Source organism: Stegodyphus dumicola, chromosome X2 (assembly GCF_044657685.1).
Source record: "Stegodyphus dumicola isolate Sdum_Otavi_A_Nest chromosome X2, ASM4465768v1".
NCBI classification, from domain to species: domain Eukaryota; kingdom Metazoa; phylum Arthropoda; class Arachnida; order Araneae; family Eresidae; genus Stegodyphus; species Stegodyphus dumicola.
Window position 1 is genome coordinate 12,906,233 of NC_140781.1, and position 27,098 is coordinate 12,933,330.

At 36.2% G+C, this 27,098-nt stretch overlaps 1 protein-coding gene across 5 annotated transcripts in view; it reads left to right on the forward strand.

The window, feature by feature from the left end:
* Positions 1-27,098, forward strand: part of LOC118188833 (thymidine phosphorylase-like) — a 94,248-nt gene that overhangs the window by 15,159 nt on the left and 51,991 nt on the right. For 4 of the 5 annotated variants that reach the window (XM_085809511.1, XM_035359350.2, XM_035359351.2 and 1 more), the window contains exon 2: positions 13,901-14,103. In XM_085809511.1, the coding sequence (XP_085665637.1) occupies positions 13,901-14,103 (203 nt within the window). The remainder of the gene's footprint in view (positions 1-13,900; positions 14,104-27,098) is intronic. The other variant, XM_085809512.1, reaches the window with a different exon arrangement.

The following is a 27,098-nucleotide window of genomic DNA, read 5'->3' on the forward strand; positions in this document are numbered from 1 at the left end:
CTGGCCGGAAGTAGAAAATAAGAAGTGATAGTAAAGATTTAAAATAAAATAAACGTTAGTAAAACTTAAGATCCTTACAATATGACTACAGTAGTTATAGAGAAAAACGAACGGGACACTACAACGTGCTTGAGATTATATCTTTTATGCTGGTGCAGTTTTAATGTTAATGAGGTTTTCCTGCATATCAGCTGTTTGACTTATTGCATAACAACTTTCATTCGAAAAAGCTGCACTAAAGAATATTACTTTTAGTAGACAGTATGTGCTGTCTCATTTAGATGTTTCTTTTAAGAGTTATAATACACTGGTTTAGAAAAGAAGCTTTTTTGTCAATTGGCGGTAAAAAGAAAGTGTTAAAATTTATATACTTATAGCTCATATATCATTAATACAAGTATTTTCATTGTTTATGACATTTCTATATAGCTATCAATTTATCAGTATCACATTCAGAAAAACTGTTGATATCTCTTCAAAGAATTCTGCGTGGTAGGTTTTCCGTTTCAAACTTCCATCAGTCCTTTTACTTAACAGTAGAAGATGTTTAATGTGATCGTGGTTAATGTAATCATTCGGATATTGTCATCAAATCCACCCGTTTATATACGAAAGCATGGAAAATGCTTCTCTTATTATGATCGTAATTCGCTAATATGATAAAAAATTATAGAATGATTTTTTAAACGGAAGTAAAGCTGTCAAAATAGATTAAAAAACTGGCACGTGGCAGGGAAATGTCACCAAATAAGGGATTAAGGCCCAAAAGATCTTAGTTTCGCTTTTAAGCAACCATTTAATTCCATTGCTGTTTTGAAGGGTATTTTTTCCTCATCTTTTAATGTTATCATTAAGTTAATGTTATCAAACTGTTATCAAACGTGATCACATTAAGAAGTACCTACTGTGAATCATTCAAAATTAAACCGAAACAGATGACAATCTGCCGGGTAGTATCAGAAGATTATGCAGAGTAATCGACCTCGTTTTACCGCAGGTAAATCTCGTTTTATTTGCATAGCGTTCGAACAGTTGCGTGTAACCAGGCGTTATCCTGACGGAAGACTATAAACATAGATTGTAGAACTAGTCGTTTGGTTTGTGAGACCGTTCAGCTATCAAGCATAACTCAAAGAGAAATTAATCTATAAAATCTAAATTTGAATCCAGTGCATTTATATACGAACTGGAAGACAGTCTTGTTTACCAAATCATCTCATGTTATCATGGCCGATTATTTAAGATGTATTACTTATAATAATTTCCAATGAAAACAAGGACTGAAATTTAAACTGATAATGTATTACATTTTTCAGATTTCTATATCAGGCTTTCTCAGTGACGTAGGCAACAGGGGGCAAAGGCGCGGCACATTTTGAAATACGACATTTTTCTCGAGAAATATTTTATAAAGAATCGTCGAGACAGGTGAAGAATTATGAAATTCTGAAAGAATTCCTGCTTAACAGAGAAGTATTTCAGTGTTTTATTTCCGTAACTGCTAAGTAAAACGAAACAGGAACATGAAAGGAACCTCCTTCTGAATTTTTGCAGTTTTTTCTAAAATACAATCTGCGACAACGTTTCAAATGTTGCAGTACTATCGAGAACTTTTCTCGCAACTGCTGTCACTCATGTTAGTTGTGAGAAGATGTTTATAAATAAAAATAATTTAAGAAAGGAACTATAAATGTGTAGTGTGCGGTGTCTGCCGATAACATCGCGGACGAAAACGTCGTGCTCTAAAATCTCGTGGAAGAAAACATCGCAGTTCTAAAACATTGTGGTACAAAATATCGTCGTGTCGAAAATAAAGCGGTTCAAAAACTTCGCAGTTTAAAAACATCGTCAGCGAAAATATCGTGGTAAAAAGTGGTCGTTGGAGACTTCTATAATATCTTCGATGGTTTTACTACTAACACAAACAATATATATATATATATATATTATCCATATATATTTAGTTATAATCAAGGGAAAGATATATATACCTCACGGAAAGGTAATTTTAAAATGTTATATATAATGATATACTTTAAGTTACTTTTTTGCTTATCAAAATGGGGGCAAAATCTCTAGCTATGCCCCTTCGCTTTTCCCTGAATCCAAGCAGCTTTTATTCTTTTCCGGGGGGGGGAGTGAGTTCCTACACTATAAAAAAAGAAATCTTCCTCTGTTGATATAACTTTCTGTTAAAAGGCATTTAACTGCGTTAAAATTGTGGGCTTAATGTGCTAAATTTCTGGAACTTAGTCGTGGAGGAAAAAGACCTATGTAGATTGATATATTAAAAACTCTAAGGAAATAGGAAAATCTATTTTTGGCGGGCAATCAGGGTGATTAAACACATATTTATTTCCTGTATATCTGGACAGAGGAATTAGTTCCACGTTGAGCCTAACTGCTTTATCAATTCTGCCTATAATTGCTGATACAGTAGTTTTTCTTTTGCCACTTTTCGACATTGCTTTGCTACCGAGTAACTATAATATACGGAGACTTATTCAACGCATTTTATCTTCACGAGATATTTACTCTCAGCTAGGGAAATCAGATATATTATGTCACAAAAAGATATGCAACTGCTAATCATTACACTCAGGATAAGGCTAAGCCCAGGAGCTTGTATAAAGTGTCTTTGCACCTAAGGTCTTCTACATTTGAGAGTTATGGAACTAACAGGAAATTCTTTTTGTTCGCAATTATTTCCCGAACGAATAAATTTTCAACATTTGTATTTTTTTATATTTTCTAACCCTTTTGAGCAGTAGCTCAATTCAGAACCTGAATCAGTTAAGATTCGACAAATCTTTTGCTTTTGTTTATATTGAGCGATAACTGAACAAGTTTGTAATAATACGGATTTTTTATTCAATAGCGTAGTAGACACGATAGTTTTGTTTTCATTCGCACTTGTCTCAGATTTACAATTCGCTACTTCGGGTTTGTGTTTAGATAAACAAAAAAGTTTATTATGAGATGATTTTTTACAAATTTCACAAGCTTCTATATGCTTTCTACAGTAAACAGTTTTTTAAAGCAACAGTAACACTATAAAGTATTTCTCCCGCCTTCTTAGCATGCCTTCGTGGTGTAATAGTCAGCACACTCGTCGCGTATTGGAGAGGTTCGAGGTTCGAGTCCCGGCGAGGGCATTGCTAATTTTCCATCTCTAAAGCTTCGAAATAACCTAATGTCTCTACAACACAAACTAAATGTTTAAAGTGTTTTCATTTCTGTTCATCAGTGGATTTCATACATTCAATATTCATTACAAGTGTAACAAAAAATAAAATTTCTTAGCAGAAGTATTAAGTGTAGAAGTTGATGATTTACTTTTATAATTTTTGAATCCTTGTTTTGGATTTGCCCCCACATATTTATTACTTTTTCAGCTATTAATCAACATAATAGCTTCTCTACATTCAGTTTCGAATTTACTGAATTTTATTAATTCACTCACTTCAGTATTTTCTTATATGACCTTTTCCCATGAAATTCAAGAGATAAATCTTCAGGTAACAATTTAAGAATTATTGGGTTGAATAACTGGCCGTATGAACCACTAGTAACTTCCAAGCTACTTAAATTTCTAACACAGCTTTGTAACTCATCATAGAATATTCTTGATATAAATATTAGAAGAACAAAAATATTAGAACTTTTAATTGGTTCTCACTGTAAGAGCATTTGCATAAATTTTGAGATAATAACATCTTTACGACCAAACCTTTCTTTTAAATTTTTAATACACACACACACACACACATATATATATATAACTGAAAAAGAAAATGTAAAGCTAACAAGTAATTAGACGTAAGACCTATTTGGTCTCGAAAACTTTTGCGCATAATGCTGCAAAAAGATATGAAATAATAGTAGTAGGTAGAAACATTGCTGCGATCTTGCTAAAAGTTACCAGGAGCTGTAGCTCCACGAAATATTTTAACCTAGTATTATCAGGTTCAATGTTCCGTCTTACTTTCTTCGGGAACATGCAAGGACCTGACTCGGAACAGAGAGCTTACTAAAGCTATGTTCAATAACTGTGGGAAGTAGACAGGATACACAAGAAGGGTATACAAAACCCTTTATTTTTCTCTATTTACAATAACTTCCGTACTTCTGAATACAAAGACCCACTACTTGTGGTCTAAACGTAAAAATATAAAAATAAAACTAAACTCTTAACTTTGAAATAATAAACGTGGAAGATTGGCCTTATATTAACAGGAAGCCGTATGTAGTACAGAGAACTGTGAACACTACAATACGTTTAAAATTATCAAGAGGATTAAACCTCTGGCCTGGAAGGGCAACCAGCAACTGCGTAAAACTTCTAAGGTAAGCGGCCTGCTTCGACTAACTGCTTCCTCTCTCTCGCTTGGCAGAAAGCCATAACTTAAATACTTGGCGTTCGCCAGACAAACTTTGCATAAATACGTTAACGCTTATAATTCTGGCCGGAAGTAGAAAATAAGAAGTGATAGTAAAGATTTAAAATAAAATAAACGTTAGTAAAACTTAAGATCCTTACATACTTCCCGCCAGAGTTAATTAGTTTGAAACTGAGGTCTAAAACGACCTTGTTGAAAACTTTTAGCTCTAGAATCTAACGCGAGGCCAATCTTTTACAAACATTTTTCGCTAGCAACTAGAAATTTAAAAGAAAGAAATTTGTTTTTACAATAGCAGCTCCCAGGACACGCAATTTTTTCATCTGTACTGCATCTAAACAGGAGCTTTTATTCAAATCTGGTTCCTTCCAGAGATCTGGAAGGAAAACTAGTTTAATGAAATGTTACACAATGAAATGGCAAGTAACATGTATATTTATATTTCTCTTAACATTCTTATTTCATTCATGACTATTTTAATTATCTCTCCCCGTGCTCTCTGACATGTGTTGTAAAAGAACACCAAACACGAATGTGTTTATGTCTACGTGTTCAACACTTCCTCCTACAATCAAAGCACTAACGTGTTAAAAACTCAACATACCAAGACCTCGTAACACACCCTAACTTCAACTCTAAACCCTGAGGTACTATTCTGAAAGTGGCTAACTCTGAAGTGTAGCGTCAGAGAGCCTAACTACATTCATTCAACCTTTAACACATATTCACCATGATTTAGTCTTTTTACAGTCACACGAATAAAAAAAAATTTTAACATTACTTTTACTTTTACCATATCACGGTATTTCTTAACATTTGAAATAACAGTTCACATTGTATATAAGAACATATTAACATGCCGTTAATTTTACGCATTTGACAACATACATTAGTAGTACATTGTTAACTTCTATTCTTTTCAAAGCAAGTGCCAATTTTTCTACATTGAAATACTACATTTCAAAAAGTCTTTCAGACTAAAACTTCTTTCTTGCCAGAATGTTTTAAATAAAATTTATACAATAAATTTTACAATATTTAAGTCTTTACACATCGCTATTATACATCAACTTTAGTTTTACACGCGAATAATTGAAAAACATAATACCAAAATCGGTAACAACTCATTTCTCGCCCTTTTGGCGATAAAGGTAGACCTCGCATGAGGTAAAACTTCTTGAAATCTGCCACTTGCAGTAAGAATGAAAGATTAACTTAAGTTTGCAAAGTAACATAAAATTTTACTTATCTTTGTGATATTCGGACATTCTTTTCTGAGCCCAGTCCTGGAAAGTAGCGTAGATTGTTGTTTGATTTATCCTCCTTCGTGTGCGGGCTCGCCCTTCAGTGCCTTCCTCTAGAAGCTTACTTTTTTTTCCAGTTCGGTCACCCTTGAATACATTCTTTTTCGCCTCTGCCTGTGGTCTTGGCCGTTTGATGGCAGCTGGTCTTGGCGGAACCGGGAAACTTCTTTCGTGTTCCTGCTTGGACCTCGTTGCTGGCCGTTCAAATTTTCCTTGTAACTTTTCCTCCGCCGCTGGTGGCCCTTCCGCAGTTCGGCGACATTTGCTGCGGAGAGTCCTGTCGGATGTGTAGATCTTCCGTTTTAGAGCCGGGTTATAGTTGCCGTCATTTCTCCTGGCTCTCTTTGCATACGTCGTCCTTCTCCCTTCTTCATTCTGGGGGTGCTCGTGAGCTCTCTTTTCTGGACGGTGTAACGGCTTCTTTTTCTTGCTACCTTCAATTTTCCCGCGGGGAAACTTTCTTTTCACTTGCTCCTGCCTCTTAATGGCTTGCCCTTGTACTTGTCGTTGTTCCACCTCTGGAGCTTGTGCCTGCGGTGTCTGCCGTGCCGGATCCTGCAAAAGATCTGTAAATATTTGCATTTTATTACGATCATAGTAGGGTTTGATTTGATCAATGTTTGCGGAGCAGGTTTCACCATTTCTATCTTTTAACACCACTACAGCGTGAGTTATTTTTTCTATGACATATGGTCCTTCAAATCGTGGAAAAAATTTGGCAGTTTTATCTTCTGGTGCTGAAGAAAGTGAATGCTTAATTTTTAATACTTCATCCCCTACTTTATAAGTTACTCCCCGTCGTTTCAAGTCATAATATAGCTTTTGTTTTCTCTGTGCTACTTCCGTATTCTTTTTTACTTCTTTAATTAGTTTTTCTATATCACCCATTTTAAATTCTGGGGCTCTTTGTTGCACATAAAATAATTTATCTAACGGCGTTATAATCTTTCTGCCTAAAAATAACTCAGCAGGAGTTTTGCCCGTTGTATCATGTTTTGCGGTCCTAAGGGCGAAAGCAAATTCATTGACATAGTTATCCCAGCTTTTATGAAAATTTTTAACATAACTACGGATAATTTTCACTATATTTCTATTGACCCGCTCCGCTATATTTGATTGCGGCCGATACGGGACCATTTTTAAATGACGTATGCCCAGTTTTTTGCACATGTCTTCAAATACATTACTTACAAATTGAGGACCATTATCCGATATAACTTTTAGGGGCGCCCCGTATTTTAAAATATATTTATTTAAAATAGAATCAGTAACTAATTTCGCGGAGGCTCGTTTTAAGGGAACAATTTCGGTCCACTTACTAAAATGATCAACCATAACAAGGAGATAGCGACTTTTAATTAACTGACTTTTTGGGAAAGGGCCCAATAAATCGATGCCAATTATTTCATTTGGAAATTCGGATTTAATACTATTTAGAAACCCGGCCGGGCGGAAATTAATATAATTAACTGCTTGACATGTTGGGCAGGACTGGACATACGCCCTTGTTAACTTTTGCAGTTCAGGAAAATAGACTGCCTCGCGTACGCGTTGGATAGTTTTTCGAATACCAGCATGAGAAGCTAAAGGGCTGTCATGGAGCTCCTGCAGGATTTTTAATCTAAGACTAGCTGGGATAACAGGTCGAAATTCGTTGTTGGAATTCGTAGTTTTCGTATAGAATAATAGACCATCTATTAGTTCGTAATGGGCCGCCCTATTTCTTATCGCCACAATATCTTGGTGGCTAAAATTTTCAGGATCCTTTAAATACTCATAAATGCTTCCAAACTCAGGATCCTTACCCAGTTCGGTTATTACAGTTTTCGGGAATTTATTGTACATGCTGTGAGCATTGCCACATTTACAGTATTACCTTCTTCATCTATTTTAATTCTGGATAGGGCATCTGCTACGATATTTTCCTTTCCGGGGGTATGCTTGATTACCAGATTATATTCTTGTAGCTTGAGTGCCCATCTTATTAACCTTGGGGATAAGTTTTTCCCTGAGTACAATCTAGTTACCGCCGCATGATCAGAGTACACTGTTATTGGCGCCTTTCCAAAATAGACTCGGAACTTTTGCACTGCTAACAGAACTGCAAGTGCCTCTCTCTCGGAACTTTTGCAGTGCTAACAGAACTGCAAGTGCCTCTCTCTCGGTCGCGGAATAGTTTCTTTGTGTTTGATTTAAAGTTCGGCTAAAAAATGCCACGGGCTGCTGATTTTGCCAAAGTACCGCTCCTACCGCATAATCCGAAGCATCCGCTGAAATTTCTAAATTCTCATCCTTTTCAGGAAATTTCAACACAGGGGCTTGCGTTAATGCTTGTTTTAATTTTTCGAAAGCACTATTGGCTTCGGCCGTCCACGAGAATCTTGCCTTTTCCCCTTTTTAATTTTAACAATGGCTCGGCAATAGCCGCAAAATCTTTTATAAAGGACCTATAATATGAACAAAGTCCTAGAAAAGAAGAGAGCTTCTTCGCCGTGTTTGGAGTCGGATACTTTTGTACAGCGATTATTTTTGATTCGTCTGTCTCGATTCCCTTCTGAGATATTTTGTAACCTAAATATTTTAATTCAGAGGCTGAAAATTTGCACTTTTCGACATTAACTTTTAGACCGGCCTCATTTAATAAAGAAAACACCTGTCTTAAATCCTGTACATGTTGGTTGAGATTATCACTAGTAATAATGATATCGTCTAAATAGATAAATGTGGACTTTCCAAGAACAGGCCTTAACACAATGTCCATACATCGCTGAAATGTTGCCGGTGCCCCTGAAAGGCCAAACGGCATACGCAAAAATGCATAAGTGCCAGACTTGGTTATAAAAGCAGTCTTAGGCACGTCCTCAGGCCTAACCCCTGTTTGAAAATAACCAGTCGTTAAGTCTAAAGTCGTCATATATTTGGTGGATGTTATGTTCCTTAGAATTTCTTGAATAATAGGTAACGGATATACCGGATATTTAGTTATGGAGTTTAATTTACGGTAGTCAATTGCGAATCTCCACCTTTTTGGATGTGTCAAAGGATAGTCATTATTTTTCTTACATAAAACCACCGGGCTAGCATAACTACTTGAGATGGGCGTTACGATCTTTTTACGTAGCATATCGGTAATATGCCATTCTATAATTTTTTCCTTATTCTTATCATACCGGTATGCTTTGTGGCGAACTGACATTGAATCTCTGGTGTCAATACTATGGTTAGTAACCTGAGTAAATCCTGGAATATCACTAAATAACGAAGCAAATTCACTTACCACTTGTCGGATTCTTCCTTGCTCGTCATTAGGCAGGTGGTCAAGATTTAACATCGGCGGTTCAGCCTTTTCTCCACGAACTGGTTTCATTGTCAGCATAAGGGACGCTTCATTAAAATCCAGCGTTGCTTGTGCCTCTGAAAGAAAATCCATTCCTAAAATAATATGTGCTTGCAGATTCTTTACTATGAAAAACATCACCTTTAGTTGTTCGTCCTTGATACGGACATACAGCGGTAATTTACCTATACACTTACATTTTTCTCCTTGCGCCGCTAACACTGTCGTATTATCCGAATTATATATACGATATTTACGAAAATACTTCCTAAAAAAATCTTCTGCCACACAGGAACACTGCGCCAGGAGTGCGGTGGCTGGGATATTTTTCACCAACACTTCAATCTTCGGAAGAGTCAAATTTTTCACCATTACTGTATTTAACTTGAAGGAAGAGGGGTTTTCTTGGCCTTCGGATTTCCGCACCCTCCCGTCAGCAGAAATCCGTTTTAGTTAAAATTATTTTTCATTTCCGTGCTTTCCTTCTTTTTCCACTGGCCTTGAGACTTTTTTCCTGGATTGCTATTGAACTGTTGACGTTCGCCGGCTGTTTTTGAATGCTCGGGTTTCCTTGCCCACTGATTCGCTTTGCTTCCGTAGCCGTGTGCTTGAGTTTGCTGTAGTCTTGGCGCACCAAATTGGTTTCGCTGTTGATATTGGCGTCTTCTTTCAATGTCCGCCGTTCTTCTACTTTCAAACTGGATTGCTAGCTCAAATAACTTTTCCAGTGTAGTCGGATTTCTTAATTCAATAAAGTCTTGCACTTGGGGCAGTAACCTCGGCAAAATCATTTGAATTATCTCAGGATCCGGACGGTTTCCATACAAGAGCTTGAAAACGTGAACTTTTCTTAAAATAAAGCTTGAGAGGTTTTCGATTCTTTGCTGATATATACTGAAAAGTTCCGTTTCTAATTTCGCACGATCCCTTACAACAGGGAAGGCTTTTAGTAGAGCAGTCTTGAAATTCTCGTAAGTATAGGTGGGACTTCCTGCTTGACCCAAGAGACTTCTGCCTATACACTTGAACCAGTTAAGCGCTTGGCCCCTCAAAGCGCTGGTGGGTAAGGTAACTTTTTGAAATTCGTGCACGGGGTAGAGCATGAAGTGGTCATCCAATTTTTCCAAAAAACTGGTTACCGGTGAGTTTCCATTAAATGTTGCTTCTGGTTTCATCGAAGCGCGCATGGTCTGGACGATGTAACCAAATCCTTCCACGGCGGCACCTGGCATTTCTGGATTCTTAGCCGCTTCTGCAGGCAGCACAGGTTCTTCTTGAAACTCGGCCATGGTTATTCTTCTTCGTTGGGCGCCACTATCAGGTTCAATGTTCCGTCTTACTTTCTTCGGGAACATGCAAGGACCTGACTCGGAACAGAGAGCTTACTAAAGCTATGTTCAATAACTGTGGGAAGTAGACAGGATACACAAGAAGGGTATACAAAACCCTTTATTTTTCTCTATTTACAATAACTTCCGTACTTCGGAATACAAAGACCCACTACTTGTGGTCTAAACGTAAAAATATAAAAATAAAACTAAACTCTTAACTTTGAAATAATAAACGTGGAAGATTGGCCTTATATTAACAGGAAGCCGTATGTAGTACAGAGAACTGTGAACACTACAATACGTTTAAAATTATCAAGAGGATTAAACCTCTGGCCTGGAAGGCAACCAGCAACTGAGTAAAACTTCTAAGGTAAGCGGCCTGCTTCGACTAACTGCTTCCTCTCTCTCGCTTGGCAAAAAGCCACAACTTAAATACTTGGCGTTTGCCAGACAAACTTTGCATAAATACGTTAACGCTTATAATTCTGGCCGGAAGTAGAAAATAAGAAGTGATAGTAAAGATTTAAAATAAAATAAACGTTAGTAAAACTTAAGATCCTTACAGTATTACAAAAATAAAAACTAAGAAGAAGTTTGTCTGGAAAAACTGGAAAAAAAACTATAAACACGCGAAAAAACTGCCAAAATTAATGCTGGAAGATTTGCTAATGCACGAAAAAAAAAATTAATCTGACCGTTGTGACATGTGAAAAGTTAACTCACATGAAAAATAGATCGACGGAAAAAAATATATATATAAGGAAAGTACAAATAAAAAACATAGATTGATAAAATGCCAATACATAAAAAGTAAAAATTAAAAATTAAAATGAAGACACAAATTGCAACAGTACAAAATACAATAATTAAATAGCGGAAAATGGTAAATTAACCCACTCGTACTCTCAATTGGCTTTTCAAGGGGGAAAAACTGATTGTCGAACTAGGTTAAATACCATTACGCGTTTCGCCGAAACAGACCATGAAGCTCTTGTTTAATGCGAAAAAAATTTTTTAAAAGAACATTAGTATTTCCGAATATATCTTTTTTGGAATAAATCCTTTTTTGGAGCTTCACTGCTCTGTTCCTTTTCCCGACGCGTCCGCTGAAATACACATTAGGGTGTCAAAAGCAATTGCAACTCCGAGCAATGTAAAATTAAAATCAAAATCAAAATAGAATAAAATAAATAGCGGTCTGCTATTAGTCAAAAATTACAACAACGTACGAGCTGGTCCTTTAAACCTTAAAGAAGATGGAACTTTTATAAAGAGAATTTATAAGAGATGCTGTAAACAAATAAAAATGCAATGAAAATACAATGAAAATGCAATTAAATTTGTAAGAAAACAAACGTCGCAGGGTCTTATTAGGACCAAAAAACAATAGAAACGAAATAGACAATAGAAACGAAAAAATTGACCTGAGAAGTTCCTTCCTTTGCATCCGAAAAATTATTTTGGAAAAGGGTGCAAAACTCCTCCGTGCCCAAACCAACCTTCCTTATCGTCTAGTTCCCACCTTAAAGCATGCCTTCGTGGTGTTACGCTAGCCCACTCGGTGCATATTCGAGCCCCGACGAGGGCAATGCCTATTTTCCCTTCTGCAGCATCAAAATAACCTAATGTGTCCACAAGCTTTTCAAATATGTAAACTTGTCTATTTTGGATAAATTCGGATTGAATTCCTTCCCCTTCGTGATCACACACAGGGAAGGTGTGCATTCGTGGAGAACTTTCTAAGGGGAACTGGCTTGTGTACACGTTACACATGGAGAAAAACAGACGAAAAAGCCCATGCAACCAGCCCGTTCGCCAGAATTCGAACGCCGGACCGAACTACCAGTGTTCAGCGACTTGACCACGCTGACCGTTGGTGGGCTGGTAATGATGATTGTGTTAGTATTTTTCAGAACTAATTTTTCTTTCCTGACCGTTCTGTCAGCTGCTGAAAAGGCTCATGAAACATGAAACATATCGCTTAATTACACCGTCATTTAGACTGATCCCTTATTGTTCATTTATTTAAATTCACAAGTTTCTTTTAATATGCTTTGTGTGTATTTTAATATTACACTAATATTACTAGTTGTTATGCTTAGGTATCTAAGAGTGGCCATTAGTTTTATTATTCTAATGAAATTAGCTTTGGTAAAATTAAGAAATAAATTAAAATTTAGGTTTATATTTATTGCACTGAGATTATCTATTTAGAACACATTGCTCAGTATCTTCCATATTTGCTTACCCGTTCTTATCGTTTCTTAAATAATTACAACTCAGAAATACGAGAGGGAAAAAAATATCCTTTCTTAAATGTGCTCTCTTTTCTTTTGATCCAGGTCTTGCTTTGTAAATTTTATAAGGTATTTCTCCCCCTTTCCTAGCGTGTTTTCGTGGTGTAGTTGTTCTGCCCGCTGGGCCGGTATTCCAGAGGTCGAGGCTCGATTCCCGGCGAAGGCGGTCGCTAATTTTTCATCTTGCCTGCTTCCAAAAATATGTAATGTCTCTACAGTGGCACCCGAACTAAAAAGGGTGTTGGATGAGGTTTCTCTACACCCAGGATTTGGCGATTGGCTCCCCTAAAAACCCCAGTCGCTAGTTTGAAAAGGGGAGTATATAAGGTATTTCTCCCACTTTCTAGCGTGCCTTCGTGGTGTAGCGGTTCTGCACGCTAGGCCGGATTCCAGAGGTTTTTTTTTTTTTTTTTTTTTTTTTTTTAATGGCACATTGTGAACAATTACAAATGTAACCCAGTCCATTAATCTATACAAAGCCGGATGTGGTGGTCTCTTTATTATGGAGGCACCTAATAGGTGGGACACCATCGCCTTTCATATGAGTGGACGGACAGTTAGAACCATGCCTTCTCCGGGATTCGAACCCAGGCCCTTCGGCACCGCAGTCAGCTTCCCTGACCACTATACCGACTGGGCGGCGGTATCCAGAGGTCCGTGGTTCGATTCCCGGCGAAAGCGTTTGGTAATTTTTCATCTTGCCTGCTTTTTTTAAAAAAAAAAAAAAAAAAAAAAACACCCTAATGTCTCTACAATTCAGGGATTAAAATTGAATTATAGGAACTTATCATATTTCACGGAAACTTATTGATTCGGACTGTCAGCGTGAGAGATTTACTTCATGGCTTTAAGAGTTTTCACCCAAACTTTCATTTTCTCTAATGTTAGGTTTTGAAATCAATAGGTTAAAATGATAATGAAAATAGCATGTTACAATACTGTGTAAATACAATTTGCTCCTCTGAATTCGTATGGTTGAAGGATTGACAGAAAAGTCTATTTTAATTATTAGTGAGTAAATTCTATAGATACTTAAAAAGATGTCATCGATATATGGAAAACAATCACAATGCTTTTTGTATATTAATGAAATTTTCATAAATTTTGGGGGAAACAAACGTTTATAGTTGGTTAAATTATTATGCCTCATTCTATGTTTTAAAATGTGCAGTTGCATTAGAAGAGTAGCAGTTTTATTTATATTTCTAGCCACTATATGAATTTCATGCAGGTGCCTTGCTGATGGCTATGTATTTGAACGGGCTAACTTCAAAAGAAACAGCTGACTTAACGGAGAAAATGATGAACTCCGGACATGTGTTTCACTGGCCAGAAGACTGGAAGGATACTGTTGTGGATAAACACAGTACTGGAGGTGTTGGGGATAAAGTGAGCTTAGTTTTAGCTCCTGTTTTAGCTGCACTTGGATTAAAGGTAACTTTTCCTTTCAGGTGAAAACAAATTGCTTTTCCACTTGGTTAGGAAATTGATATTACAAAGGCCATGTTCTTTTAAGCAAAGGCTTGCTCTTACTGGAGTAAATTTAAATAATAAGACCATTGAGTAAAAATGATTAGGGAAAGAAAGAAAAATTATCGTTAACAGACTGAACAGGTCAGTGCTTTTACCAAAAGTTCCTAAATCTGTTCGCGATTAAAAGTTATGATTCTATCGCTTTCTCAAGATTTGTCTATACCAAGTCTGAAGTAAACCCAGGCCAGTTAAACCCTTTCATCTTTAAATAAACTTTTGATGTCTTATTTTTCTTTTACGTTTTTTTGAAAAATAACTTTTGTTTCAAATAATTAATATTATTAAGTTAAAATAACTCCTTTTCTTTTTTCACGTAGTTACGTAGGAAAATTTGAAAAATATCATGTTTCAAAAACCAGCAACAGAAAGATCCTAAACAACAACTAGTATGCCTGCAAAATTTCAAGGCCCTCTGTAAAATGCAATGCTGTGAAATTTTTAACGTATGAAATTAAACACTGTTATTAGAGAGCTTTATATATCATAATCATCACACCAAGTTACTAATCGTACTAATCTATTTATCATCACACTAAATGGATATATATGGGGATTAAAAGTATCGCTTTTAATCCCCATATATATCCATTTAGTTAGAATTTTTTCCATCATCCATTTCTATTAGAATCTCCAAAGATCTGTATAAAGACGCAAGGACTTCCGGCATACATGTACGAAGTACCTCAAGCATACTCTATAGACTGTGGAGAAGACAGCCACATTAGTACTGTATTATAATCTAAGTAAGCTAGATACATAAAAAAATAGCTAGTCAAAGCATAAGAATTCATATTTGATATGAATCTCTGGTGTACGTTTATTTAACAAAGAACTATATTTTGTTAAGAACTACTTAAAAAACTTGAAAGAGAAATGTATTGTTATGACTTCATATCATAATTCCTTACGGCTTTAAAAAAATCAAATTTTGTAGCCGCTGAAATATGGAAACAAGCAAACATTCCAGCCAACTCCTAGCTAAATTTAGGAAGTTATCGCTTTCCACAGTTATTTTACACAGCTGGACATTAAAATTGCAACACTATGAAGGAAAGCAAATACAAAAAAGATATTTATTGCACATAAGCAGTATGGCATGACGACAAAATGATTAAATTTGTAAGCATTTTGGAGGTTTACAGAGGTGCGAAATTAGTAGAAACAGCTGCCACCACTGGCACCTAAAACGGCCCTTACCCATTAGACATGAAGTCACACTCGGCTTGGATGACAGAACTGGACAACTCATTCCATGCTGCTTCAAGTCTATACCACACTTCATCAACCACATTAGTTTTAGAGGGGTAGCAGGCCAGTCTCTCAGCAACCCATTACCAGATGTTTCAATGGGTGTCAGATCTGGAGGCCGTGCAGATCAGGGCAGCAATCGAATACTCTGTTTATCAAGGAAGGTCAGAACACAACGTGCAACCTATGGCCTTGCATTATCTTTTTGGAAGGTGGCATTTGGGGACCTCGAAGATAGGGCACAGCCACTGGACGTAAGATGTCAGAAATGTAACTATCTGCGTTCAAATTACCGTCGATCCGAACTAGAGATATGGGTGTTGTGTACCCTATGCTGATATTGAATGCAAGCAGAGGACGTGCGGCCTCCTTGGACACTCCAAACACGTATACGGCCATTAGAATACTGCACGTAAAACCCAGACTCATTTGAAAAGGCGACATTGTGCCACTCCTGTACCCAACTTTGTCCTTGGGCGCACCAAAGTCATCGTATCTCTCTATGCTGCATTGTCTCAAGGGAAGCTGAAGTAATGGTTACCTTGCTGATAGTCCACGCTGCTGCGAACGTCGACACACCTTACGAGCTGATACTGCGTGTGCCGCAAACATGCCCATTTCCTGACTAATGGTCCTTGATATGGTCGTACGGTTTTGCAGGGCTGACCTCAATATGTCTGTCCTTTCTGGCGTTGGTAATGGGAGGGCGTTGAGATCCTACATGCCGTTCAATATGACCCTCAGTAATCCATCGATTCTATATTCGCATAACAGTGGTTGGATGTCGATCAGTGCCACCGGCGATATCACGGAACGATAATCCACACTTTCGATAAGCAAAGATCCTGCCTCTATCGAATGCCACTCCACTCGAATAAAAAGAGGAAATACACAATATTCTGAGCAAACTCCAACCTTACAAAGCACTTTCCGAATGAGAAATCCACTACACAACGTTTTTTTTTTTTTTATGCAGTGCTTCAGATGTCGTTTCTCCCTCCTGCGTCGTCTAAATGCGTTGAAATTCCAGTCATTTGCATATCCAAACTTCGTCTTCCTTTTATGTGATTTTGACGTTCGTCAGCCTATTCCTTCCTGGTTTTGCAATTTTAATGACCAGCAGTATAATTTAGCTGAAAGTCTTTAACTAAGTCAGAGCTTTAACTAAATGAAATCAGTACAATAAACAACTAAAATTCATTAACCACAGCTGGGATGTACAGATTACAATTATTCAAAATAATAATCATTAGCTTGTAATCTAATAACACAGATTCGACCATGTACAATTAAAGAAAAGTCTAGGAAGATTATGCTTATTTACGAACTAATACCTCTAACTTAATTTTAATTCGCTTACTCGCCAAAAGGTCATGTCTAGTTATTTGATTGATTTTGAGGTGTTCCAGCTTGCAGGCAGATGTATATCAAACGGTATCGACTCGAAGAACTAAATCGCCGCTTCTCTTGTTCTATCTAAGTTGATCATATACATAATTCCGCTCGTTTTATGAACCGCTTTTCTATTTAACTACTCATTTACATAATTCTGGAATGAAGAAATAAAATAAATGCTAAAGTGGCTGGAATAAAAAAGCTAAGAACTTAGTGCTGGCAGAGCAATGAAAACCTTACAACACAGTTGTGATTTTAATTTCCCTTTAAATAATTTTTGTACAGGTGAAATTTTAGTTTTTGAAGGCGAAATTTTACTTTTTGTCAATGCATTTAAGTAGTGTGCATTTTATTACGCTTAACTGACTATACCATATTTATTCCATTATTTAACCTTCCAGCAAGCGCGCTTGCAATTTTATATGAGAACGCGCGCGTCGTATTTTGTACGACATCCGTTATTTTACCGTTTTTGGCACGAAAAACAACAGAAATGAGTGAATATTGATAATAAATTTTTAAGAAATAAAATATTAATCTTATTTTTGCAAAATACAAATGATATCACATTCAAATATAAGTAAATTATTTTTAAGTTCTTATTTCAGTGAGATGGAAATGCAATGATGTATTTCATTATAGAACATTTTTAATTTATTATTTAGTAATTATATTTTAAAATCGAAGTTAATTTTAATATTCGTCAAAGGCAAGTATAGACAAATAAAAAAGGAAAACACCGTGGTAGGAAAAAAAGTAAGTTTAGCATTACTTACTTCTGCAAGGAAATTTACTTCTTTCTGGTTACAAAAACGCACTTTAAACTAACTTTAATATTTTTATTTATTTCTAAAAAATAAAAATAAAAGAAAATAAGGAATAGAAATCGCTATTGTTCTCCCATCATCCAAAGGTTTCTTTCCATGTTTTCCTTTTCTTCATCAGATAATTCTTGAAGAATGCGAGCAAAATCAGCTGGTTGCACATAATTTTTGGCCATAAAAACTGATATAAAATTTACAGAGCCAAATGTATTCAAATTAAAATAATACACGGCAATTAATAACACAAAATTACAAAATATTTGAAAAAAATATTTCGGAATTTTCACCTACGAACACGTGCGTGTCGTAACTTTTACGAAAAAGCTGCCACGTAGCACAAATGCCCAGTAAAAAAAAAGTCAAATGACTTCCTGTTGGCACATTCCATGATGTGGGGAAGGATAGAAAGGAGGAATGGAAATGACATTTAGACGACTCAGCTTCGATATGCGAAAAATGTGCATTAAAAACTGTGTTTGTCGTAAATTTTGCGCATACGTGCGTGCTGAAGGGTTGAGCTGGTGATGATATAAAATTTAATTCAGGCATATTAATTAAACCTTACAAAAAATATTTATTTAGACTTAAGAAAGCAACATAATTGCTGAATTTTCATTACTCTGGCAGCTCTCTACATTTTGAAAAAAAAAAAAAAAAAAAAAAAAAAAAGATCAAAAATAGACGTACCACATAATAAGAAAATGTGTTTGGCATCAAAATAACTCTTAAGCTTTCAGTTTGGTTTCAGCCTTAGATTTATGATTTTTCTGTGTTAATACACTCGATAGAGTTTTAGAGAGCTACGATTATGTTGCAGCGGGTTCTTTTAATTTCCTAATAGGTTTTTTTTTTTTTTTTTTTTTTTTTTTTTTTTTTTTAAATTTTGAACAACTTAAGCTTAAACTGAAAAAACTGAAAAATTGTGTTTCTGACTGAAAATGTGTTTGGCATCAAAATAACTCTTAAGCTTTGAGTTTGGTTTGAGCCTTAGATTTATGATTTTTCTGTGTTAATACACTCGATAGGGTTTTAGAGAGCTACGATTATGTTGCAGCGGGTTCTTCTAATTTCCTAATAGTTTTTTTTTTTTTTTTTTTTTAATTTTGAACAACTTTCCTTTATTTTCTTGTTTGCGACCTACGATTCCCTAACAGAACGAGTTCCCAGGACTGCGTTTTGTGCAAATGAGGTAGAAGCAGTATTTAAAGATCACTTCCATAGAAAAATCCACATTATCAAAGTATTTTCGTAGAAGAGCTTAGAAGCTTTTAGTAAAGCGTGTTTTGCCTTCTGGCCATGTCGCCGCTTAAAGCCAGATCTTGCTCCGTTTGGCTGCATTGTTACGTGCCTGCTAGTACTCGCCGATGAGACTGAATAAGGGCCAACTCTGTTAGTTAATTCTGTGCAACTTCCGCTGGTTTCAGTTTAGTTAACATTAAATAAGTTTCTTATTTTCTGTCTTAAGTTGGGGAAGCTTCCTGTAAACTAACGGGGGACCGTCTGTGAATAACGAGTTGAATAAAGTGTAATTTAACGCTTTTTGGACTGTTATTGAAACATCAGAAGTAAGCGATTAGTCGCTACACACTTCTTAAGTATTCTAGCTGCTAAGGGTTACCAATCTAATTAGAATCCAATGACATAAAACATTTTGTAAAGAACTGAAGTTTTCTGTCACGGTTTTTTATTTCCTGAAAGCGTCAGATTTTCTAGTAACTTTAATCGTATTGATTTGTGATAGGAAAATTCTATAAAGGTCAGTTTACTTTATTTGCATTTGAAAAAACTAAAAAAAAGTTTTATATCGCAAATTACAATTAAAATCGAATACTTTAACTGTAAGAAATAATTGTTGCGTGCGTACGGGTTCGTAATAGATTGGATGCACAAGTCCGATAAAAGGTTAATAAAATTTATTCTTATCAAAAGAAATATAACAGAACTCTGGAATTTTCCTTAAAGATATTCGTACTAGTGTTCACAATATTACTCAATATAACCAGTAGTTATATTTCAAACTACTTAAAACGTTAGAATACAACGCAATGCAAAGAGAAAGCTATTCCGATCTCATGGTGAACTAGCAAAAAAAAAAAAAAAAAAAAAAAAAAAAAAAAACAGCAGCTAACTAAACAACTAACTGAGCTGAGATGCTCTCTCTCTCTGGCCTTTTACAGCTTTTAATCGGTCGCGAGAAATTTCTTGTATTTTTACTTCTCGAGATTTCTGTAAAGCAAAAAGAGTGGAATTACGGCTACAGCTAGCCTACTGTTCAATTACATTTATTCAATTTAAATATAAATTACCGAGATGAATTTTTATTCAATGTTAAATGAACGTGCTCCAGTATTTTTACTTTTCCGGCATAACCTTTTCTTAAAATCTGTCTCGCGCTGCATTGCACGAGACACCACAACAATTTCATTTATAATTCTACTAAAAATATCTAACTAAATACAAAATTAGTAACAATATATTAGGTATTTTGATATGATGTTACATAAAATAATCTGAATATTCACCTGAGAGGGTTTATGCTCTTTCATTCCTCATCTAGAAAATTTATGTTCGCTTTAATATTAAATTATTTAACATTAAAAGACTCAATTTTATAATTAAAAGATTGGTAGCTTTCTTTCTATTTGCTTTAATTAATTACTTATTTACGAATAACCTAATTCAAAATACGAACCAATATTAAAAATACTGGGTAGCCCAAAAGTTAAGCAAATCAAACTTTACAAATTGTGGAAATTCCAAAATAAATATTAAAGGTAAATTGTTTCAACGTTATGAGACCCTTATACTCTTACAAGTAATACGTTATTTGAAATTTCACTTGCAGTTTATGCTGTTAACTTTCAGAATATTCGTAAGATGAAGATGCATTTTCCCCAAGCAGAACGAATTTTTATGATTGAGCACTACTTTCCACCCATTCTTAAAGAAAGGTTATTGAAACGTTTATAAAGACTTTTCCAAGCGTTCACTGAAAGAAACAAAGTGGTCTTCCATCTCTTCTGAATTCGGACAAAATGCATGAAGTCAGGAATGAAATGCTTCAATCATCAACAAAGAAGGTAAGAAAGATAGCATTGCAATCAAATTTATGCGTTGCGAAATAATGCTCAATCATGAAAATTCATTCTGCTTGAAAAAACTCGTCTCCATCTTGCAACAAACGGTTTTTAAAGCTAACAGCGTAAACTGCAACTGATGAGAGAAATTCGCGTCTGCAGAAAATGTTTCCTGTCGACATAAGAAATTGACACCATTCGAAGTAGTGTAAAAAGTTTTATTTATCTTCCAGAAACTATGATGCTATATAGTTAGATAGGCAGATATTTACTGATAAAATCCACAGTCTGAAAAATATGCTTCATGTGATGAGCTTGTAGCCAGAAAGGGTATAGTAGTTAGGGGAGCCTACTACGGTACCGAAGGGCCTGGGTTCAAATCCCGGAGAAGATATGGATGTTTGTAAAGTCGTTGAGTCTTTTAATGTTAAATAATTTAATATTAAAGCGAACATAAATTTTCTAGATGAGGAATGAAAGAGCATAAACCCTCCCAGGTGAATATTCAGATTATTTTATGTAACATCATATCAAAATACCTAATATATTGTTACTAATTTTGCAACTATATTTCGCAACGCATATAGTGTGAGTGGATCTTGGATCGTAACTTTACTTCTGGAATCAGCTACTAGGAGCTATCACCAGTAAATTAAACGTTACACCAGAGGCCATTAAGGTTTTTAGTAATAAAAGGTGTGTAGGGTTTATATTTATTTTAACTAACATTTATTTTAAGTTTAAACTATCTTTCCTGTCAATCCTTACTTTCCCCTGGAACTGCCAATGCCAGAATATGTAAATTTGAGTAGAACGCGCAAGCATTCAAATTATCAGCGGAAGTAGTATGATTTAAATAGAAGGAAACGAGTTCGGTGAGAGTTATTCTTACTTAGCGAGCGCGGAGGTAGAAATCGAGAATTGAAGAACCCCGCGTTGCGGCCTATGTGCTTGGCGGGAAGTAGTTGCAATTGTTCCAGTGAGCTTCAAGTCTGCTGAATTAGCTGCGGTATTTGTAAAACGCGGTGAGTTAGTTATTTTAGAGAGCCTCGTAGTTAGAATATTGTCTTTACTTTCTTTTCAGGTTCTTATTTTTATTTGACTGCCTAGTGGGCACAGTCTGTAAGCGTCAAGAGGACGCCATTGTAATTTATTACGTTGAATAAAAAGGGACTTAAACCCTTTATAAGACTCTGTGGTTTATACAAGCTTTCACAGTCACCTCTTGGTTGCGTGCTAGTTAGAGGCGCGCAACGTTATATTGGCGCCCGAACACTTATCGAACTGAAATGGCCGAAAACTGGATGGAAGCCGCTGGACAACACCAAGAAATGACAACTCAGTTAGAAGGATTTGGATACCTGGTCCAAACTTTGAGAGCATCAATCAAGCCAAACGTCTATTTCGACGGAAAAAATTCGATGTCCGTATTTTTAGAAGGTATAGAAAACCACTTTCAGCTCTACCCTGTGCCTGAAAGACAAAAAGTCGCCATCGCCACATCAGCACTAAGAGGACAGGCCGCGCTATGGTGGAAAAATATAGGAAAATTTCTACTAGGTGAATTTGGAAGCCCGACGTATACATTTGAAAATTTCAAAAAATTGTTAGTAAAGGCCTTCCCCATAGTGAAAGATCGCGCACGGCTGGAAGCCGAGCTATATAGTTTCTATCAACGGGATACAGCACAATTGACGGACTTTATTTTACGAAAAATCAAGCTAACGGATATGCTGTATGGCAAGAAACCCGATGCGGAGATTATTGAAATAATATTACCAAGATTGTTACCCGCTGTTCAAGACTACTTTGAAATTAGAAACCCAACCACATTGCAGGAACTTTTCGAATTGGCGGTGAAATTTCAAAATCGCAGAATAGCGGAAAGAGCGAGAGGGGAAACATATTCTCAAAGTACCAGAAGGAAGGAGGAAACAAGAAATGGAAATAGCTCATATGGGGGAAAGAACTATCAAGCTAACGCATCGAAACTCGAAGGTCAAGGCCCAAAAAGAAAATTTGAAAATAAGCATCCGCGTACCCAGAAGACACAGATTGAAAGGAAAGCTTTAAACGACTAGAGGGGCCTGTGAAAGGGAGGGTCCAGACCCCGGAAGTTTTAGAAAAACCCTCAAATAGACATCTAAATACAGTCATCGTAAAAAACTCACAGCTACCAATTATACAAGTCCTGGTTGGCGATGTACCAGTAGAAGCCCTCATCGATACAGGGGCAGAAGGAAATTTCATGAGTGAAAAGTTCTTCAAAAAGAATTTTTATACGATAAGACTATTTAAAACCAGAAATACGGAAATTATAGCGGCGCAAGGAAAAACATGTCACTGCATCGGGAAAGTATCATTAAACTTACAGATAAAAGAGGAAAATCTCAAAGTATTAATTTTTGTGGTGAAAGACCTCCAACACTCTCTTATTTTAGGTATGGACTTTTTAAGGGCCGCGAGGGCCAAATTAAATTTTCAAGATAGTTCCGTGGTGCTGGAGATGGACCAGAGGGTGGTGGAACCGGTGGAGACACCTGAATTGGACCTTAGCCATTTGAATGACCAGGAAAGTAAAGCAATACAGCAAGTGGTGAGTAATTTTTCTCATTTGTTTTCAGAAAAACCGGGAAACTGTCAGATCGTGACTCACAAGATTCAATTAAATGCCGAAAAACCTTGTAGGACTAAACCGTATCGCTATGATAAACAAAAAGACTTAATCATCGAAGAACATATTCAGGAGATGTTAAAGAATAAAATAATAACGCCCATAAATAGTGAATACGCGAGTCCAGTCGTACTATGTAGGAAAAAGAACGAGTTTCCTCCTTCGGATAAAAGGGCTTGGAGGTTTGCTATCGATTATAGAAAACTAAATAGCATAACTAAATTTCCAGTTTACCCTTTGCCGGTTATAGACGAGATCATTAGACAGATCAAATCGACGAGATATATGTCTACTTTGGACTTAACGTCTGGCTACTATCAAATAGCTATGAGACCCGAAGATATACATAAAACTGCGTTTATAACAAAATCGGGCACTTATGCATTTTTACGCATGCCTTTTCGGTTGTGTGGGGCCCCATCAACATTCCAGAGAGCTATGGACATTGTTCTAAAGCCTGTCCTAGGAAAATCAACTTTAATTTATCTAGATGATATAATTATAACGAGTAGTACGTTGGAACAACACATTAATGACCTCGAACAAGTTTTTAAATTATTAAAAGAGGCCGGTCTTACAATTAACGCCTCAAAATGCAAGTTCGCAACTAAAGAACTTAAATATCTCGGTTATAAAATTTCGCAAAAGGTTATAGAAACGCAAGATTCAAAAATAAAAGCTATTAAGAATTTCCCACCGCCCAACACCGCAAAGAAACTTTCGTCTTTTCTTGGACTATGTTCTTACTATCGATCTTTCATAAAAGATTTCGCTAATATTGTTGAACCACTCTTAGTAATCAAAAGAAAAAAGAGTAAATTTACGTGGACAGCTGAAGCTAACACAGCTTTTGAAAGATTAAAAGAAGCGCTTATTAATGCCCCTGTTTTAAAATTCCCTGAGGGGGACGAAAACCTGGAAATTGCGGCAGATGCATCAGACTATGCGGTGGGTGCGGTTCTTATGCAAAATAACCATCCGCTGGCATTTTTTAGTAAAACATTGAATCAAACACAAAGGAATTATACAGCTACAGAAAGAGAAACATTAGCTGTATTAATGGCTGTACACAAATTTCGAGTTTATTTCGGCAAATCGCCAGTAACAGTCTTTTCGGATCATGCGGCTGTTGGTAGACTTTACTCGGGAAAAAACCTAACGCCCAGGTTAATAAGATGGGCTTTAAAACTCCAAGAATATAATATCACAATAAAATATAAACCGGGTAAGGAAAACAATGTAGCTGACGCACTTTCTCGTATAAAACTGGACGATGAAGGTAATGAAATTAAATGCGCTGTGTTGACTTCAAAAATTTTAGATTCTAGAGATACGGTTATTACTGAACTGAAAGCTGATCCTGAATTTGGAAATATCTATGCTTATTTGAAAGACCCCGAAAGCTTTGAGCATACAGATATCGATGCGATAAGAAATAGAGCAAAAAACTATGAAATAATAGACAATTTATTATTCTATACGAAAACAACAAACGAAAATCTTGAGTATAAGCCAGTCATCCCAGCCTCGCTTCGATTAAGCATTTTGAGGGTGTTGCACGAAAAAAAAACAGCGGGCCACCTCGGGGTCAGAAAGACTATAAAAAAGGTACGCGAGGCGGTATATTTCCCGCAATTATACAAAATAGTCACGGCGTATGTCAGGTCCTGCAATCAATGTCAGTTAATAAATGATATTAATTACAGCCCGGCCGGGTACTTAAAAATAGCATTCGCGCTACATTTCCGAATGAAATTTTAGGCATAGATCTCCTTGGTCTCTTCCCCCAGAGCGAGTTAAATAAAAATCGTTTTCTTTTAGTAATAGTAGATCATTTTTCAAAATGGATAGAAATTGTTCCACTTAAACGCGCGTCAGCCAAAACAGTCGCAGATGCATTCTTACACAGATACATTTTAAAATACGGTGCACCGATAAAAGTCATTAGCGATAACGGAAAACAATTCATTAGTCAAATATTTGAAAACATATGCAATGGACTTGATATACGCCATATCAGAATGGTTCCGTATAGACCACAGGCTAACATAGCAGAAAGAGTTAATAAAAACATTGTAAAAATAATTCGCAGTTACGTTAGCACACATCACAAGCGATGGGATGGCTACATAAATGAATTAGCTTATGCTTTAAGAACGGCACATCATGATACTACGGGAAAAACTCCAGCAGAATTATTTTTAGGCAGAAAGTTAATTACGCCTTTAGATAAATTATTCTTTGTGCAACAAAGAGAGCAGGAATTTAGACAAAAGGACGTGCAAAAGCTAATTGATCAGGCACTTAAAACCTCGGATACGGCAAGAAATAGACAGAAAATTTATTATGATAGAAAACGCCGTGAAGCAGATTTTAAAGTTGGGGATAAAGTATTGAAACGGAAATTTTCTTTATCAAGTGCCCCAGACAATTTTATGGCAAAGCTAGCTCCAAAGTTTGAAGGCCCCTATGTAATTCAGGAAATCAAAGGAGTAGTCTTATATCTTAAAAACGAGAGAGGGGAAATCTGTAAAGCAAGTCCCGACCAGGTGAAAAAATACTATAATCCAAATGATTTTGAAATCCTTAAAAGTTTCTTGCAGGACTCAAGTCTAAACGAAATAGAAGGGCCAGAGACTGCAACAACTATTCCACCACCCAAGAAACGGAGAACTGAAGAGAGACCTAGCACTTCTACAACCCGGACGTCGGTATCAAAAAGAAAAAAGGATTTTCAAACTCCGGCGTTTAAGAAAAACAAAAATACAGATGAACCGGGTAAAGAAACCGTGGTAAAAACGAAAACACCACCTACAAAAGATGGCAGGAGAAATTACACATCAAGGAGAACGCGCACACGGCCACAGAGTCAGGTGCCAGCAAGGCCGCCGTTCCGGAAACTGAAACGCCAACAGGAGGCACAGAAGTACGAGGAACAGAAGAAATTCAAGGACTCCAGACCAGAGGACGTCAAGACCAGCCGTCCCAGGCAGAAACGCAAAGGCCAACAACCAGACGATTACTCCGTCAAGAGGCCAGCATGTAGAGGACGCAAAAGAAAGAGCAACGGGGACGACACTCGGAGATCAATAAGGAGAAGATTGACATCCATGACACCTCTAACTTGGGATCAATTTTGCCAAAAACGGATGACGGAATTTCAAGCATCGAAAACTCAAAGATAAGTTAAAACCTTCTATAATTTTTTTTTCTCTTTTGTTCCGAAATGTTATGCATAAGTACGAAGTTCTATGTTTTGACGAAAGTCAATATGTCTCGGTTGAGACTTAGTTTTGTTTTACTTTATTTAGCTAAGGCAAAAGTATTATTTTCTTTAAGTGTAAAAGCTAAAAACAAGCATTTTCTGTTGGTCGAAAGACTAATTCTGTTATGTTAAAGCCAAAATTTGGCTGGAGATAAAAATAACTTCGTATTGAATTGGCGAAGAATGAGTAAAGTAAAAATTTATTTTCTCTTATTCATTTTATGGTAAACTGTAAAAAGCATATGTATTAAACTTTTGTAAATGTATGTAAATACTTGCATGTTATGTAAAAGTAGAATTTAGTCTAGAAGCATAAAATTTTAGATGCTAAAAGTGAATGCTTAAAAGCAATGAAGTCAAAATTTAAGTATTAAACTGTAAAGTCATGCTTTAGAGCGAAAGCCTGCATGTTT